Source organism: Carassius auratus, unplaced genomic scaffold (assembly GCF_003368295.1).
Source record: "Carassius auratus strain Wakin unplaced genomic scaffold, ASM336829v1 scaf_tig00214573, whole genome shotgun sequence".
NCBI classification, from domain to species: domain Eukaryota; kingdom Metazoa; phylum Chordata; class Actinopteri; order Cypriniformes; family Cyprinidae; genus Carassius; species Carassius auratus.
In genome coordinates, this window is record NW_020527717.1 from 200,218 (window position 1) to 220,228 (window position 20,011).

Genomic DNA, 20,011 nt, shown 5'->3' on the forward strand with positions numbered 1-20,011 from the left:
AAAGGTTCCACCTGACACAAACTGTGCATCGTGAAAAATCACGCACACACACACCCTTTACTCAAGTCCCATTTAGCTGTCAGAAGTCTGGAGAATTTAAAAACCCATCAAAGAACTCCAAAGCTATCACACACCTCACTAACGCCACTCACATTACTTTTCTCTCATCCTTCTCCATCTGTCTTTCCTCCTCTTTTAGTTTGGCAAGCGACAGAGAGCGATGGTTAGGGACGTTTTAGAAATGTTTGGGCAGAGCCTCAGGGGGAGCCTTCAAGGATACCTAAAAAAATGAGCAAAGCAGCAGGATCCCGACAGGAAGAAGAAAAGCCTTTCTGTTTGAATAGAAGTCTATGGAGAAGACTATAATATGACTATATGTATGACTTAGCATGACTCCTAATATGATAATCATTTTTCTCAATTGCTATTCACATTCATACAGTACAATGCATATGTTAAATTAGTATAATATGTATAGTATAACTTTCATAAAAAATTGTCAAATGCTTAATTTTCATCAAACAGGCTACATTTAATCAAATAAAATTCTAAATAAATAGATGAAGAATTCAGACGCAAAAGTGTCCTCTAAGTGCCATCTGAAATTTTCATCTAAAATGAGCATTTTTATTACACTCCTATGTTTGGGTTCAGTTATTTTACTCTAATGGCAATGTACAAGTCATTTTCTGTGCAAATGCAAAGTTAAATAACTTAAGATAAATATACAAGCCTGATAAAAATTATTATTGTAGAAGACCGTTTCAGTTTGCAATTTCTGAACTCTTAAAATAAGATGAAACATACCTTTTGAATTTTGATTTTTTTTTTTCTTAACACATGTACCATGATCAGCAAATCTTTCTTCTCAATTCACAAGTAAGAATGTTTACAAATCTGAAGGAGCGCTTCAATACACAGTGTCTATATTTCTTTACACACACACATATACATTTCTCTCACTTGATAACTCTTTTGTTGACCTCTTGAACCTGTGCTTCATCTGGAGTGGAGTTCAATCAAAACTAAGGGAACTCTAATGTGTGTGTTTTCACTCACAGGTTCAGCCATTTCATGCCTCTCAATCACCTCTGCAATCCTTCCTCGCTTCTCTTACCCCATCCTTTCTTTTCACACCTTTTCACTTAAACGCCAAACACTTGGAGAGAGTGTTTGCCATCACTGCTGTCGACCGCGGAGCTGTCCGTCACTCAGGGCTGCTGTAGAAGCAGGTCTGTCCCAGAGAGCATTTGGCTCTGATGTGTGCCAATGTGACATATATGTCCAAAATCAGCATAAATTAAAGGCAGTGCAATGATTTTACAGATTAAATGATTTATTCTTCCTGTTTTTATGCAGCAGTAATGACAATGAAGTGGATTTAAAAAAAAATCCAATCCTTTAAATTAAATTTCCAATCCTTTCCCTCTCTGTCCAACTTCACTTCCTGTCAACGTGCTGTAAATATATATTTTTTTCATATATATTTCAACAGAATTTGCCATTAGCACATAACAGAATGATTTAGTCTTCAAATAGGCAGCATAAAATAATTAATAATATAGTAATATATAAATATATAAGCAATATAATAAAATAAAAAAATAAAATAAAATAAAATTCCTGAATCTGTCCCACTTCACTTCCCATCAACATGCTGTCCCATAATAATAAAAACAAAAATGCAAAAAATAAACGTATATTATTTTGTATTATATTACTTTGTAAAATATTACAATAATAATAGTAACAATAATAATAAATAGGCAGCTTTTAATAAAAAATAATAATAAAAGTTGAAAAAATGTAGTAGTAATTGTGGTACAATTTATAATTCGTTTTCCTATTTTGTATTGATATTTTTCAAAACTGAAATTATTGCTTCATCCGTTTTCTTGGACTTATTTTCTGTTTTGCTGAGCTTACTGCAATACATTATGAGATTACCTTCTCTAGGAAAGATGCATGTGACACAGCTACCTTTCAGACTTTACACTTGAAGTGCATATATCATGCATTTAAAACACTGCCTATGCGGGCAGCTCACTGGGAATTGGGGTCTTCATCTATCTGTTGACCCGCTAACTCTCTCTCGTTACCCGTGGCTGAACTGCTGACAGTGAGGTCATAGAGGTGGTCACAGGAAAAGGAGGATGAAGGTTGGAGGATTTCAGCTTCGGTCTCCAGGTCACAGACAAACAGACAGACGTGTGAGTTTGTGTGTTTCGGCATCTTTCCACACACCTCAAGAAATTCTACCGCATCTGCTTTGAAGTTTGAACTGCTCCTTTCAGAGCTCCTAACAAACCACCGATGTTATGGATTATAAATGAACTAATTATTTGTAATGCTCATTAGCTCCAGGTCCTAATTAGCCTAAATTAATATTGGTTTTGATAAAGACAATGGCGAAGGAAAATTGGCAATTGACCTTCTCTGTTAATCTGGAGAGAAACAGAAGAGAGAGAGACCATAGGTGAATGAAGAAAGTGTGTATAAAATCACAAACTTTCAGCATGACAGTTGAATAAAATGCATACATTGGCTCTGTTCCAAAACCTAGCGAAATGCCTTTGAAGGCACAATTTTTAGACATTTCAAGGCAAAGGGTAGCGCTCATATACCTTCTTCTTGCAAATGCACAGAGAAGATGATTCCATAATGGGTCTCAAAAGTGGAAACACTTCAAGAGTGTCAAAGTCATCGTCGGATTTGTTGAATCTTACAGGATTTCTGGGAGACGTGTGTGTTGCGTTCTTTAACGTTCTGTCCAGAAACAAAGATGACATGATGCCAAACCCCCTCAAGAAAGAAGAAAGCCGTAGTGTTTACAACTGTGATGACGAGCGCTTATCGCGATCAACCAAACACTGGACATTTCCACGAATTCCATGAATTCAGCTGTCAGTCTAAATGTCTGGCTATGCGACACTAACTGATCATTGACCACAGTTCCTATGCCAAACTGACTTTGTAATGATTTTGAAAGTTTCTTATGCTTACCAATACTGCATTTATTTAATTAAAACGCAGTTAAAAAAATGTAATATTGCAAAATGTTTAAAATAACTTTTCTATTTACAGTTGTGCTGCTTAATATGTTTGAGGAAACAGTTATGCAGTTTCTAATTAGGGCTGTCACTTTTGTGAAAAAATCATTTTCGATTTTTAAGACATAAGTGTTCATTGAATCGATTGTAAAATCGATTTTCCATGTCTAAAAAAAGACGTTTCCTTTTTCAACGTGAAATAACCGACGAATGTAAAGAGAGCGTCAGCAATATTTCTTATTTATTGGCATAAAGTTTCGTGCAGAATAACAAACAGCAACAGGATTGCAACATTCTCGAAAAAATATATATGCAGAGTGGATGTTTTTCCATAACAAAAGAAAAACATCACTGCAGGCTTCAACCCGGCTACATTTATGATTTAGGCAATTAAAAAATCTCCAAGATTATTTTAAATAATGATCAATCCATTTCAAACAACTGTTCAAAAAAATGAAACTTTAAATGGACTTGAGAACAGGCCATGTGTGTTTTTTTTTTTATTGAATGTAACCGACACTTAGGCTAGGCGAAAAACAAGTAAAATCAAGTAAATCAAAATTTTTGGGGTCCAGAGCAGAGCGTTTTTTATTCATATAAAAATATCTATATGTCCAGCTGTTGAGAAGACACGCTCCAACTGATGTCCCAGGGACATACAGCTGCGCAAGGTGGGGGTATTACTGCCAATTTTCCACCACAAAAGCCGGTCGCTGTCAGCTTGCAATGGTCCTTTTCATAACTCAGAATCTCCTGTAACTAGATGCACGAATGAGGCGAATTCGCGTCTACCGCGCCACGAGACCTCGTGACGCGCGTAAACGTGTCTTTACATTGACTTAACATTAAAATCATTCGCGCCAGACGCTCTATTCGCTTTTGGTGTGAATGCAGCATAAGAGGTCGCTTTCGACGTCACTAGGTCTTATAGGCGCGTATTTTCTGTCTAGCTTTCGCAAGGCATACTGCACTTTCGGAATTCTTTATTTTTTTTCCGCTTGTTTGTTAATTTTGTTACATGTATATTTTTTAATTGTTTAATTATTTTAAAATTAATATTGTATTTTAGTAATAATAGTGTAACATATTTGGTTAAAATCGATTCCCTATTTTCATTTTCAAAACTTTTTTGGGTTGGTCCAATCGAATTGTGCAATCGATTTTCGAACTTAAAGTGACAGCCTATTTCTAATTAATCTAATTAATTTGATTAAAAAAAAATTCAAAAGAGCAGCTTTTAAATTAAACTTTCTTCTTAAACAATGTAAAAGTCCTTACTGTCACTTTTGATCAATTTAGTGCATCCTTGGTAATAAATGAAATAAAGTAACAGTTCAAAAAATAACAGTTTTAAAAGAAATCTTACTGACTTCAAACTTTTGAATGGTAGTGCATATATTTAAAATAAAAGCAAGCTAAAGCAAAAATAAATAAATAAAAAAATAAAAATGAAATAAAATTTCCAATGCGAAATTAGTGCTCTGAACCAAGTTGTCAGGGCTCCAAAAAGCATGGACATCTATTTTTCCCTATCTCCTGCCTTTCACGTCACAACACATGCTCAGCAAGACCACTGATAAAGAAGGTTTAGAGCTCTTGAGCTGTCAATCAGCTCGGGAGATGGCCAGCTGTAATTCCAAATTTTGGGGTTGCCAACTTTAGGTTTTTCTACAACCACCAGTCCAGACATGCCCCTGCAGTCACCTCAGAGTACCACAGAGACAACGAGAAACAGAAACCTGTTAAATGTCAAACACTCTCTCCTGCAAGAGATAAGAGGGAGAGCCTCAATTATAGACACATCCCTCCCAACTACCAGCAAACGCTCCCGCACCTCTGCAACACACGAACACAACCCTATCCAGGTCGAAATTAAATGTGGAGAAGCGCTGCACTGCTAGATACTGTCAGATTGAAGACATAATTGCTTGGTCTTTGCGAGCTTAACCTGAATGACAATAAGAATCAATAGAGCAGAAGCGAGAGAGGAGTGGACTGAGAGAATGAAGCGGAGATAAACAGTTGGAAAACAAAGAAAAATCCAAGAGTGAAGCTGGAGATTTGAGCCGCGTGTTTGAGGAGGTGACTCTCTGTGGACACACGGGACCAGTGGATTAACCCCATCAGACAACGCTGCTCCAAATGTCATCGGAGCGGTGAAAGACATGATAACCTTTCAGCACACATGCAAACCCCTCTCCTAAATTCCCACACACTTTAACACTCTCATTATCTGATGGACGCAAATATTCACAGAAAGTGACATGAGAGGCACAAAGTGGCGGAGCACACACAAGTAAAGCCCGCGCGGGTGCTTGTTGTCGTCGGCTGGGCAAAGAGCGGGTCACTGATGTGAGACATCAATTTCCAGGTAGGCTGCTCTCAGCGGCTCCAGCAGGTATCAGCCAACACACACCTGCCTCTGATAAGCAGCTGCCGCAAAATGATCTCAACCACACACACACAAGCGCGCACAACATGCATTATTCACACACACACAGACCAGTACATCCATGCACACCTAAATGGCACACAGAAATTGGATGAGTCATGCTATTCTTTCAGACATACGCTTTTCCTTGATTTTGCATACTAATTAATCAAATAAAATTGTAAAAACTATAAATGACCGTAAATAAAATCACTAACCAAGGATTAGAATTTCTCTAAGATCTTTCAAGAAAAAATTGGTACTACTACAAGCTGTACTGAATTAGTAAGCAGTGCTTTTTCTCATAATAATATATATATATTTTTTTTTTATCAAATTCACAACAGTTGCATAAGGTTAATTCTGAGCAAATTACATTTCAGATAGCATAAGTAACTTTATTTTATATTTTTAAAACATAATAAACTCATGTTTGAAAATTGCTATAGGTGTCACATGCATGATCTGTTTTAGTTTAGTTTTCTGTGTTTCCTTTCCCCTGCCTAGTTTACTGGTGGAGATCGAGGTCTTGGAGGAAAGCCCCACCCACACTTCTGGGACTGAGGGTGAGCTGCACCTGTTTTTTTGGTATCATATGGAGGAATTAATGGAAATTTTTCCAATGGACTTAACAGACTGGTTCGGGGAGGTAATTCCTAGTTCTCCTGTGTCTCCGCTGGCTCTGTCCAGCCCTGAATCTCCTGTGTCTACGCTGGTTCCATCCAGCTCAAGTCCTCCAGTATTCCTTCTCAGCCTCCCTCTCCCACCTCCTCTTAAACAAGCCAGTCCCTCAGCTCACCCTCAGTCAGCATCACCTGCATGCTCTGATCTGCCTCGGGACTACCAGTCTCCAGCTCTGCCTTGGCATGAGGATCCCCTGTCTCCGCTTTCAGCCTTCGAGTTCTGGACTCCACCTCAGTCCTTCGACCCATCGGCTCCACCTTGGCTCCTAGCTCCCTTATCTCCACCGTGGCCCATCATTTCACCAGCTCCACTGGCTTCCTCGTCCCTCCGGCTCCGCCTTGGTCAGTTGTTGACCATCTGTCACCTCGGGACTCCAATCCTCTGGCTTCGCCTCATCACTCCGTCCCTCTGGCTTTGTCAGGCTCCTCCTTGCCCTCCAGCTCCACATCCATCCTCAATCTTCTGGAGCCCCACCACCGCCTTGGTTGCCTGAGCCTTCTGCTCCACCTTGGCACTCCGGATCCTCTGAGTCACTCTAGTTCTGAAGCTGCTCTGCTCTATCCTGGGCTCCTACTCCACCGGTGTCATCTCTGTCAGTCGGCCCCCTGGTTTTTTCAGCCCAATCTCTACCACGGCTCCTCCCACCGTCGACTCAAGCATGGGCCGCTATCCTGGCTGGCCTCTGGATCTCCATCTGGCTCCGGGCTTCTCCCTCCATCTACTCTGCCCTGGCCCTATGAACTATGCCCATTTCCCATTGCCTGCTCCACACCCGCCTCCTGAACCCCCAGCATCCCTCCTCTGTTCGACTATTTTTGTTTGGAGGGGGTTCCGGGAGGGGGAAAACTGTCACATGTATGATCTGTTTTAGTTTAGTTTTCTGTGTTTCTTTTCTCCTGCCTAGTTTGTTTCCAAGGTTTTTGATTCATTAGCTCCACACCTGTTTCAGTTCTCCCAATTAAGTTTCTAGTACTTAAGTTCTGTGTCTTTTCCAGTGGTGTTTTGTCTGCTACTATTTGGATTTGTGTTTTGGTTGTGCCCATTCTCTCCTGTGGAATATTAAAATTACTCTTTTAGTATGATTTCTGAAAGATCATGTGACACTGAAGACTGTAGTAATGATGCTGAAAACTCAGCTTTGTATCACAGGAATAAATGACAATTTGAAATGTATTACAATTGAGAAACCATAATATTTCACAATAATACTTTTTTACTGCAACCTTAGTGAGCAGAAGAGATTACTTTCAAAAATACTGAACAGAAGGCTTAGGTAGTGTACTCTTAGTTCTAAAAATAATTTGTAAATCATTTTTAATAGGTCATTAATCATTATTTGATATTTTGAAATAAAGGCAGCCTTGATGAGAATCTAAATATAAAGAATGAGAATATAACATTTCAATAAGTATATAAAATGTTAAAACATTTTATAACATTTACTGTACATCTGATCACATACTCTGCATATAAAAACATTATATTAGCTGTTCTCTCTGGTCTGAAACACAAAGTCGCACTTACGAGTCCTTACTATTCCCATCAAGCCTTATGATACTCGTGTGTGATGTAACAGAGCATCAAGATACAGTCTCAAATGGCTTCGGTCTTCTGTTTCCCCAGAGACGTAACCTTACACACCTGCAGCCTGGGTAAAGGTCAGTCAGTGAGATCATATAATCATCAGCCTGGACAGACAGATACAATACAGTATCTGGAGTCTGGAGACACACACTCACTTTCATTTTTCATAATGGCCTGTCTGAATATTACTGCTTAAATTAAAGCTGAATTTTTTGAATATTTAAAATCCTTTTTCCTGCGCCAGTTTAATAAAGCAACTGCATATTTCTGATGTAATCTGTTTTAAGAATCATATCAGGTCAGAGCCGGGAAAGTGTTTGGTAAAGTGAGCTTACTACTGCAAGAGCGTCTATGAACACTTCCAAATGACCCCAATCAATTACACATTAGAGTCAGCATCAGAAATATGCAAGCCCTTATAAATCATAAGACAATGATGGGGTCACCGAGAGAGGGGGGTGGGGGATAGAAGTGCCGAAGGACACACTGTCTTTAATCTCAGATTTAATGCAAATAAAGCAGTAATATTTACTTAATTTTATGGGATAGACAACTAATGTACACTAGTTGATGATCTAAATAGATTGTCATTAACTTATGTCAATATATACTGTATAAAGCTGATAGCTGGATGATTTTGTGGTTTATTCATTAATCTATTAAGAGGTTGCTATGTTATAGAACTCAAGAAACATAATGGAATTCTCAGTGATGCTTCAGCTCAATCCTGGATGTTCCACTCAACTAGAGAACAAAGACACAAATGAGACAGCTGTTGATATGTAGCAAGACAACAGAACTAAGATTAATATCACAGCACAGATAACCAACTCACGTAAGAATCTGACGAGACCATATCTGGTATTTGACTGCAGATTTCGGCTTGAGAAAAATTTGAGAACTTGAGATCTGTTCTAAACCTCTAGAGAAGACACGTGTGAGTTTCGACACTTCTTCCTCAGTATTAAAAATTTAACTTAAAGAATTAAGCACAAGTCTCACTTGCTTTCTGTTTAATTAATGAGTAACGACTAAGAAAATAAAGAGTACTCTTTGCATTAGGGATTTATAGACACTTGAAAAGGTAGACCATCCTCAATTCAAGCAAATTCTCTCCTAGAAAATACAAATACATTGGAACAACAATATTCTGTACTGTAAAATTTTGGGGGCACTGTGAAATTACCATGTTGAATAAACAAGACTACAACAATTGCAGTTAATTATTACACTTTCCAATAAATTCCTATTAGTTAAAATTAGTTAATGCATAAACAATTTCTTAGAATAAGCAACATTTAAATAATGTTTACAGACACAACTTCTTAATTTAATATATTGTTTTGATGAAAAAAAAATTTAATTAACATTTAATAAGAGAAAATAACTTAATTGTTAGTTTGTGTTTACTCATGTAGTTAACTAATGTTCACAAATGAACTAATATTAACAAATCAATTGTAAAGTGTTACCCAGTTGGTAATACTATTCTAATAATTCATAAAATTAAGGTTGAACCAATGATGTCACATGGACTATTTTACCGATGTCCTACCTTTCTGGGCTTTGAACATAATCAGTTGGGTTGCTGTCTATGCAGGGTCAGAAAGCCCACGGATTTCATCAAAATGATCTCAATCTGTGTCTTGCAGATTTGGAATAACATTTCTGGTTGAACTATCCTCTTTAATTGTTAACACCAGGTAAATTAAGTGTGAAACATCACACAGGATCACCCAAACCATTTTCCCAGGTTTACAATGACCCAGAGTTCTCTATCTCGTGTGAAAAGCCCCCATGTGTTCTGCACACATGAACAGGAACACACACTATACACCAAAGGCCTGATGGAGAGTGTGTTTACAGACAGCATTCAAGCGTACAGCATTATCTCCTTGAGTGAGAGCGAAGGAGCATATATGTTGTCATCATTTTAAGTTACTGGAAACAAGAGTGACCTGAGGTTCAAGGCCACAATGCTGATAGTGCATGGGTCGATTCTTAAAGTACAACCCTTTTTTAGCAGTCCAGATCTTTAGCCACCAGGCAGCACTGCCTTTTCTTGCTTTATTTTTAAACAGGATCTGTATTTATTGAAAGTCTGCCTCCTTAAAGCCAGAGTTGAAGCAGCCACCTGAACTTGGCCAACTATCAACATCCAGCCAAAGATATGACTGACTAGCAATTTACTACATATCTGAGGGAATTTTTTTTCAGTGTGTATAGATAGATCAATTAGACAATTGGTGCGGAATAAAAGATTAAACAATGAATAAAAAAATATGCATGCATATATGTCTTAAGTCGCTGGGGTATATAATAGCCAAAAAACATTGTATGGGTCAAAATTATTGATTTTTCTTTTATGCCAAAAATCATTAGGATATTAAGGAAAGATCACGTTCCATGAAAATATTTTGTAAATTTCCTACCGCATTGCTAAGAACTTAATTTGAACAACTTTAAAGGTGATTTTCTCAGTATTTAGATTTTTTTTTTTTTTGCACCCTCAGATTCCAATTTTCAAATAGTTGTCTCTTGACCAAATATGGTCAGATCCTAATAAGCCATACATCGATGGAATGTATTTCGGATGTTGTATAAATCTCAATTTGCATGGAACAACATTAATATATAGAATAATTTCATTTTCAGGTAAAACGGTGTCATTAAAACCCTTGAGGCAATCAGTGTGACCCATACTATCATATCAGTCAGCAGCCAAATAAATCACTTCCTTCATCATCAGTTCCTCTAAGGTGAGTCTCCATAACACATGGCACTGTTTTAAACTAGCTTCTAAATGAGACGAGAACTTACTGCCAAACAGAACCTGAGGCCGTAACTACTGAAATAATTGCTCCAAGCTCTAAGAAATAAACTGTTTAACAAGGCCACTCATTTAGCTGTCAATCACAGAGAGTCATTTACATTTGAGAAAGCAGGACCGCTCAAAGGAAAGCTTTTTCCTGAGGAAATTTTCTTCATACAAATCAACTCAACAAAGCTTTGGAGTGATTGTCTTTCCAACAGGTATGAATTTTCTCTTTTAAAATTTAATATTTGAGAAAAACTATATTCCATGAAGCATTGAGAACCATTATATGTAGCCAGAACCTCCATTTATTTCTATAGAGACCTTCTAAGTGATTAAATAATTGAGTGGATGAATTGAATTCAAATACAGATTAAAAACAGCTAATGCAGCTGCTAATTCTATATTACAGTTCACCCAAAAGTAAAAAGTCATCTTTAACTTAACATCATGTCATTCCAACCCAAATTATTTTCATTACATTCTTCCATGAAGTGCAAAAGGGCAAAACCTTTGGAAAGTGGTTGGTGATTTTTTCTTCTCAAGCTTTAGAACTACAAATGACACCAGTAGGGTATGCATGAATGGATGTTAAATTATATTGCCAAAAAATACAAAAGGCACCATAAAAATAGTCCATATGACCAGTGCACTTTATTACTTCTGTAGTCTTCTGAAGCCACACAATGTCTCACAGACAGACCAAGGACTCAGAATTAGTTCAAAATTGGCTCAAAATGTTTTGGTTAGTAAGTTTTATTTTTATTTTTTTAAAGAAAATATCTTATGGTCACCAAGGCTGCTTTATTTGGTCAAACAATTTGGTACAGTTAAAAAACCATAATATTGCAAAAAATACATAACATTTTCAACTGAATAGAAAAAAAAGACTCCTGTGATAGCAAAACTAAATTTTAGCAGTCAATGCTGAAATCATTTTAATATGGCGATTTGCTTTTTTTTTTTTTTTTTTTTTCTGATTATTATAAATGTTGAAAACTGTTTTGCTGCTTAATCTTCTTGTGAAAAGGATAACATTAATTTGACATACAAATTCAAATACAAATAGACATACGAACTGTGTTTATATTCACTGATTACTGAATAAAAAAGTTTTTTTTTAAATCTAACTAACCAAATCTTTTAAAATCAACACGAGTGGCTGAAGTATAAAGACATAACTTTGTCAATCCAAACACTGGTAGTGAACTGTTAGACATTATCATTATGCTTGAGATTAATAACTTTGATAGTATTCACCCTGAGGTCAATTCCTGCCCCTTTATTTTTCAATTAGAAAAGCCAAGGAGCTCATTACAGAGAAGACTTTAACATGCAAAATGTGGCCCTCACAGACACACTCATACATGCATTAATGCAATTGCATATGATTATTTTCATCTCAGAAAAGGGAGAACGTGCACGTGGGAGCGAGAGAGACCGAATGTGTGAGGCTTAATTGCCATGTTGAAACTAAGTCTGACAGAACAAGTGGATCAAAATAAAGTGGATTATCAGATTAAAGGGTTTTGCCACATGCACATCTTAAGTTAAATACATCCTAAACTTCCTCTGGATTCACACACTGTTAAATTACCACATACACACAGCGCAAATCAAGAAGAAAGGTACGTGATCTGTTAAATGTTCATTATTCAGCAGGTGTTTATCATCATGTTTGTTATCTTTTTTTTATAAGTGCACAAAGTTTTGTTGTTATTATGGTTGTATCCCAAAAAAGTAGACCCTTTACAGATTCGGTTGATGTGTTGCTCTTATCTGTACGATTAAAACTGAAAGTGTAATTTAAGTTCTTTTCGGGGTTATCAGGAGAAAATGACTCATAACGCGTATATGCGTTAATCGACTCCAGAGGGTTAATGTGACATTATGGGAGAAACATTTCATGTACACTAACTGATTTGAGAAATTTCTCCATATGGGATCTCAGGTATCCTTGCAAAAAGTGCTAGGTTTCAAGTCTGTACTTGTGTGTTAAGGGAAGCAACAGAGGCCGTCTGTTCAGAGACTCTGAAAACAACATTCTTTTTTTTTTTATGTGAAAATTCAATCTCTTTCTTTTGAATCTGAATGTTTTATGCATATGACTTGAAAACAAGCCAAATCTGTTTTCTTTCATTTTTGAGTGTGATTTTTAAATGAGTGTATAATTGAAAGGCTGTTATAGCGGTCTAGTAAATATGTGGGAGTGTGCACAAAAAACATTTACATGCAGTTCCACATTACTCATCCACAATAAATAAACATGACCAAGCTTTACCCAGTATTCCAGCATACTTCTATGGACAGAAAAACACCCAAAACAGTCTAACACCAGCAACACAATCTAAGTGTGCTTCTATAGTCACAGAGTAACCTATCAGATCACAGTGACTCAGCTGGACAGACAAGGAACCTAATCCCACCAATCAAAGGTCACAGAAATCTGACCAGTGAGGATTGAGTATCCAACTCCTTTTTGGACTCATTGTAATACTTGGCACATACCTCTCACACATAGCCTCACACATTCAGAAACAAAATATGTTTTATTATATTATATTATTATTCTAGAAAATTATTCTGTTCTAACAAAAAAAACAAAAAAGTTTATAGTTCTTTAGAAAACCTTCAACGTGTGGTTTAAAGAGTCCAGAAACCAATAGAAAAATCTATAAATTAACATCAAAATCCAACTCAATGATCCCACACATTGTACAACTAACCAAACTATGCTACAAAGAATCACTGGAAATCATTTCTTTTTAAGCATGTATAAACAGCAGTAACTGTAAAGGTCAGGTCAGGACATCACATTTATCTGATTCTATAACAGCCTGATGTAACCCCAGAGCTGAAATCAAGAAAAGACCCTCTATATCCCAGAACAAACTAGACCCCTAAAAGTCCAGATCCAAACCAAAATATAAGAACAAGGTTGTCCATTTCTATCAACTTAATGCTCTGAGCTACTTTATTTTTGCTAACTAACATTGGATGTCTTGCACATTTTCTGCAATGGTGAAGATACAATGTCAAGTCAAGTAATTGCCATCATGAATCAGATTGTCTGAAACCAAAGACCAAGACGAATATCCAGACTAAGGGCCCTATCATATACCCAACACAATGTGATGCCTGGCAAGAAATTAGCTAGTTTCAGCCTGGCGTGGTTTGATTTTCACGTCCAGTACCATGTTGTTTAAATAGTGAATGCACTTGCGCACATCTGTTCACCCATGGGTGTACTGGTCTGAAGGTGTAGATCATGCAATCGCGTGGTGTTTCCATGCTTTTTCCGTGTGCGTTTGCGATGAAGTAAGGTGGCTGCAAACGCACCTAGGTACTATACAACTATTGAGTGTGAAAGCGGACCAATGTTGCAGATGGCACAGGGAACAATCACGCTCGGGCTCGGACCACAGCCCAGTGTGAAAGCCCCCTTATATGTCTTCAAACTCTGGTTCACCTAAGTGGTGCATTTGTGTGCTCTTAATGAAGTCTTCCAACTCCTCTCAGTGGTAGCAGCAGACTGCTGTTAAACTAACATTATAATTATCTGCAGTATGCCCTTTATCCAAAGCCAAACAGGCCTGAAGTATTCTGTCATTTAAACAGATGAATGCATGTGCTACAGTTAGCTAATTGACTAATTAGTCTAATTAAGCCACTTGCCAATTTGGGAGTGAGCAAACAGAGGCGTCTCAGCGGAATTTTCCAGATAGCAGAAAGGAGAGGGTCGTAAATTGGCTGGCTGATAAACTACTGCAGTGAGACACCAGCTTTAAGCACATACAAGCAGTATGGATACTGAAGGCAACGGTAACATTTACCACAGACCATGTGCCAACAGCAACAGTACCAATATGTACATTCAGAAAGTCATAAATTAATAATAGGACACAAAAGGTGTGTTCCAGAAATTGAACACAGGTAAGCAGTGTTTGCAACTCCCTAAAGGACTGGTGCACTGTCAAATCTCTGCAAAGTGGTCATATTAAACATAAGACCATTGCATGATACCTAAAATAATAATAATAATAACAATCATAGTCATAATAATTATATGCCTTAAAATAAAATAAAATAAAGTGCATTTGGATATGCCCTAGGCAAAGCGGGAATGTAGAGATTAGCAAAGATAAAAAAAAATTGAAAACTTTGAATTATGCATATACACACACTCCAGTGAAAAGTCTGTGTCTCCATCGAGTCATGAGTGCGAACGTGTTGGTTTGCAAGCATTTATTAGTGTAAGTGTGTGTGTTTGTGTTGGGGTTTGCCAGTGCGTGTGTGTCTTTTGGAAGTCCTCCAGTACGAGGACATCTGCGCTACTAATAAACTATAACTCTGACAAATTGGCACTGTCCAATCATCCGCCCTCTCCATGAATAAGCCATCAGAGTCATCCAATCAGACATGGCTGACGGCTCCAGCCACCAATCAGAGTCAGGCAGGGCAGAGAGGACACACAGGGCACGCTGACACTGCTGTGGGTGGAAATGAACCCTGACTGAACCGACGCTGGTCTGGGAACAGCTTGTCACATCCTAATCAATCTTAATATACAGAAATTAACATAGTAGGGTCTGAACAACTACAATTTTTTTACTGGTCACATAAAAAATAGTCAACTAGTTGTGAGTTCATTGTTAACCTCATGTAAATGTCTCATCAAACAACATGCAGCATCAGCGTCTTTGCTGTTCAACGCTGCGTTGATGGAGAGTGTGAGTGGCTCTTTAATGTGTCATGACAGATCGCTGTAGCAGCATGTGAACTGATCATCTCTTCCTCTTTACTAGAAATAGCACAAAATAAACATAAATGAACATCAGAAGGTATCTTTTTTTCAACTGCAAAAAAAAAAAAAAAGGTGTAAAGTGAAGTAACGCCCTGTAACGAGTTATAATGTATTAGAGGCGCAGTAGTGAGCCCTTCTAAAACACACATTTAAACACTAACTGCTTGTTTGAGATGGTTCAGGTAAAATGGGCTGGATGGCAGAATTCTGAGATTTTATGGATAAGTGAGGTATAAGTGTATTTGCGGTTCAGAGAGCCTCCTATCAGCGAAGGGGCCCGATAGATCTATTTTAAAACCAACTCACGACAACACGCAGCAAGGTGATGAAAACCCTGACACTCTCAAATTGCCCTGTCAATCATCAGGGTCTCTAAAAAATGCTGAAATACATTCAGGCACAGACAGAAACGTAAAGACAGAGACTGTTAGAGTAAAACACCGCTTGAGACCAAACACACAGAGTTAAATCTAAACCAACTATTCAACACACCAGAAAAGAGTGTTCCTAATTTTGCTGCAGTCATGTACTTCTCTTCTCTGTCAATGATGCAGTATCACAAAGACACTGTCTTTTTAAGGCGCTCAGGAAAGTAGTTGCAGTTTAATGTAATTTTTTATGATAAAATGTTGCAATTAATGCTTCAATCTATAAAAAAAATGGCTAACATTCAATGCTGCATTTCTGTATAATACACCAAATGCACAAAAAAAGTTTTTCAAACCTATGGCAGGAGAAGACGTATAAAGTCAAAGTATTTAAGTGTTTTCGCTCTTGTTACTCCTTATGAGATTTTTATGAAGACAAAGCACTTTTAGGCCTAAAACAGCACAAGTGCTTTATTCCAAATATAGTTCTGTTCTAAATAAGCGTTTATCATGCTGTCCATAACAAGCAATAGGTTAAAAAACAGACGAAAATAAGGAACAGTGAGAAAAACTGCAGACTGAGGGTCAGATAAGAGCACAAAAGCAGCTTATGCTAACAAGAGATCAAAAGGTTAAATAAACATGCATGCTCTTCAACCTAAAGACAGGAACACAATGAATAAGGGAAGAAGAAGTGTAGAAAGAGGAGAAATTGGAAGTATACAGTAGACAGCAAGGAGGAATTAACGTCCTTTATAAAATGAAAATGCTTTCCATTAACATATATGTCAAAATATGCATGGCTGTAGATCCAGTGCTTTACAGAATATTAACATTTTAAATGAGTGTTTTAGCATGCAACCTTAAACGTTACACACACACACACAAAAAAATGTACCTCTCAACTATTTAGTTCACTGTATTATCTTAAAAAATGCAATTACCACATGATTTCATGTATAAACCATTTCTGCAGATACTTGTAGCAAACATAACTATTCATACTGCATACTCTTTGCCATCATAATGCCCATTTTTCTAATATGTGTCTTTTGCTTAGTTTAAACAACTGAGTAATCTAAAAGTCAAGCCAAACATGGTCCATTCAGCAAATGGTAGTACAATCACAAAAACTGAAAAATAAGTTCATTTGTGAGAATGTGTAGAAATATCCATCCGTGTGTGCACAGATAGAGCAGAGTGTGTGTGTGTGTGTGTGTGTGTGTGTGTGTGTGTGTGTGTGTGTGTGTGTGTGTGAGTCACTCACCCACTGGTGTGTTCTCATAGATGAGCAGGAACGACTGGAAGAAGTAATTCTGGAAACGAGGCGGCTGATTAGAGGCTGGAGGGGAGAGAGAGCGAGACATGGGTCTTAATAAGAGAAAACACACAGTTACAGCTGTTACATGAGACTGCAAACAGAAAATGACACTGATGAACAAATCAAATGAACAATCTCAATGTTGAGCCGTTTCCAGTCAGGATGAGGGTTGTGTGAGGGCTTGGTATATACAGTATGTGTATACAGAATATTAAAATAAAATGTTCTGCAAAGGTTCCTTGTTCTGCTGTTTCTTCAGGGAAAGATACAATTGTGTACAAGGTTCTTGAGTTTGCTGGTTCTTTGCAGTACTAAAAAAACACAATGTTATTAACTAGACTAAATTTTGCAATAGCTCAGATTTTTCCCAGTAACAAGCAATTTTTAAGCAATAAATAGCCTTACTGTCACTTTTGATCAAGTTAATGCATTGCTTTATTCAGAAACAATGCATTAACTTGATCAAAAGTGAAAGTAAGGATATGTATAATCTTACAAAAGGTTTATTTTTTCTAATAATTAAATGCTGTTCTTTTTAACTTTCTATTCAACAAAGAATCAGTTTACACAAAAATATTAAGCAGCAAAAAACTGTATTCAGCATTCTTAAATGTTTCTTGAGGAAAAAATCAGCATTAGAATGATTTCTGAAGGATCATGTGACACTGAAGACTGGAGTAATGATGCTGAAAATATATATACACACACATTAGTGTGTGTGTGTGTGTGTGTGTGTTTGTGTATGTGTGTGTGTGTGTGTGTGTGTGTGTGTGTTTATAAAAAAAAATAAGTAAGCATATTTTAAATATATAAATGCCCTTTTAAATATACAATATACTTTTAAATGTACAACAGTTTTTACAGCGTAACATTTCTTACTTGAATTCCCCAACACTAGCAATCAATATTTCACTACTACACACTTTGCTCTGACATGTGTAAACTTCCCCATCCGTGCTTGTTGTGTGCGAGACATGTTTCCCCAGTCTATATATGCGTGTGTGTGTTCTCTTTCCAGGGGTAGCAGGAGACAAGCAGATTTGTCAGGAAGATCAGGGGAGCTTTGATCGTGTGCATGGGTAGTGGGCCACAGAGACAACACACACTCCAGAAAAGGGCTTGTGCATGTGTGTGTTTGAAGTGCTGGTGTCTGATAGGGTGAATCACTTTTTGACTACGCTTTGAACGCGGCAAGAACAAACCAGGGAGAGAGAGAGAGAGAGAGAGGGAGATGTAGAGCAAGAAACGAAAGCTATTGACTGTGTATCCGCCAATACGCAGTAACTAGAATCAATCTAGAGTAACACGTCAGCCCGTGTTAATTACTGAACCATTACAGAATGGCAGCGGAGATTAAAACGAGTTTTAGGTGTGTGACAAACTGGATCACAGATTTAATGAGAGTTCCTTTCAGCCAAAAGCGAAGCCTGTCGCATCTGTCCCGGCTTCAGCTCCAGATCTTTACACTGTCATTATAAAATTAATAATCATATCATTATTGTTGCTTAATGAAATTTCCTTTGAGCCCCATGCATTGAAATTAAATTGTAATGAATACTGAAATTAATATGATTTAATTGAATTTTCACACTTAAGACTAAGGCCTGTTTCACACATCCAATGTCGGCAACCTATAACTGACGTGTAATTTATTTCAGCGCATAAAGCTGTGTGCAAACAATAAAAGATGCTGTTTTTGCAGGCAGCACTTTGGGGTTTGTAATAGTTCTCAATGGCCTGCTCTTGACAATTTGATAATTTATAGCCATTATCAAAGAAAAACTGTGTCGTAATGAAAGCTCTACAGATGCCTGCGGCTGCTGTTACGCTGCTTCCACCGCTGCAGAGCCAGGATAGCTGATGTTTTCCCATTGTGACATTGACTGAGAGTCTTTTGAGTGAACAGGTCAGACAGAACCTCCATCATATCAGATCTCTTCGCAGACACCATCATTTTTATGAAGACACCTCACCTCTCTTCCACTATTTACCTTAAAAAGTTCACCACAAAAAAAGGAAAAAGGAAAATCTTATTCTTCCAGTTCTTCCAGTTTATTTTGTGCATATAAGCACCAATAGGGCAAAAAACAACTGTTGTATTGTTTTAGGGCAAAAAGAAAGATTTTCAGTGAATAACCACTTGAATTTCTGTTGGTCTGTTTTTCACAAAAAGCTTAAAATCTATCAAATTATTCAAAAGACTTGAAATATGGCATACAAGTCCTATGGACTACCTATATGGTATTGTTGTGGTCTTTTTTTGGCACTTGATTGGTCTTGACTAAAACTAAAAAAGACCACAAAAGAACCCATACAGCAATCAATAATTGTGAACTACAATGAAAGTCTTCTGAAGCCATACAACTGCTGAATTATAAGTTGTTATTCACTGGAAATCATGCATTGATATGTTCACATTTATATTTATATATATATATATATATATATATATATATATATAAGCACAAAGGAGATTTGAAGTCGGTGTAAAAATTCACCCCATCTAATTTCTAAATGCATGCTATTGATCTTATTGTGAACAATTAATTCATGCATATGTTTTCTTTTTTGATTAAAATCTATGGCGGCCGAGAAGTGCAAAGCAAATTACAATTCTGAAAACAAAATAACAAATTTTGACTTCCAGTCACTTGTCTCTGCCTCCATCCAATCAACAACCAATGGATAGAATAAAATCCTGCCCTGTATTTTCTTCTTTTTTGATAATCCGTTTAACATGAATATACAGGTACATCACATTATGGACGTAAAGATTGGTTTAAATAGTTTTTAGTCATCATTTTTGAGTTAAGTCCCATCTTTTTAACTCCATGGTGCATAAACAGATTTTAAAATGAATATACAAATTAATAGCAACCAATGAGCAAAAACATCCCTTGAGAGTATTTGAAGAGCTCAAATGATGCAAATGATAACATCAAATTTTAGCCTGT

The 20,011-nt window shown here is 37.0% G+C and overlaps 1 protein-coding gene across 1 annotated transcript in view; it reads right to left on the reverse strand.

Moving 5' to 3' along the window:
• Window positions 1–20,011, reverse strand: part of cdh23 (cadherin-related 23) — a 200,694-nt gene that overhangs the window by 178,625 nt on the left and 2,058 nt on the right. The window contains exon 2 of the mRNA XM_026257924.1: window positions 17,004–17,078. Coding sequence (XP_026113709.1) covers window positions 17,004–17,078 — 75 coding nt within the window. The remainder of the gene's footprint in view (window positions 1–17,003; window positions 17,079–20,011) is intronic.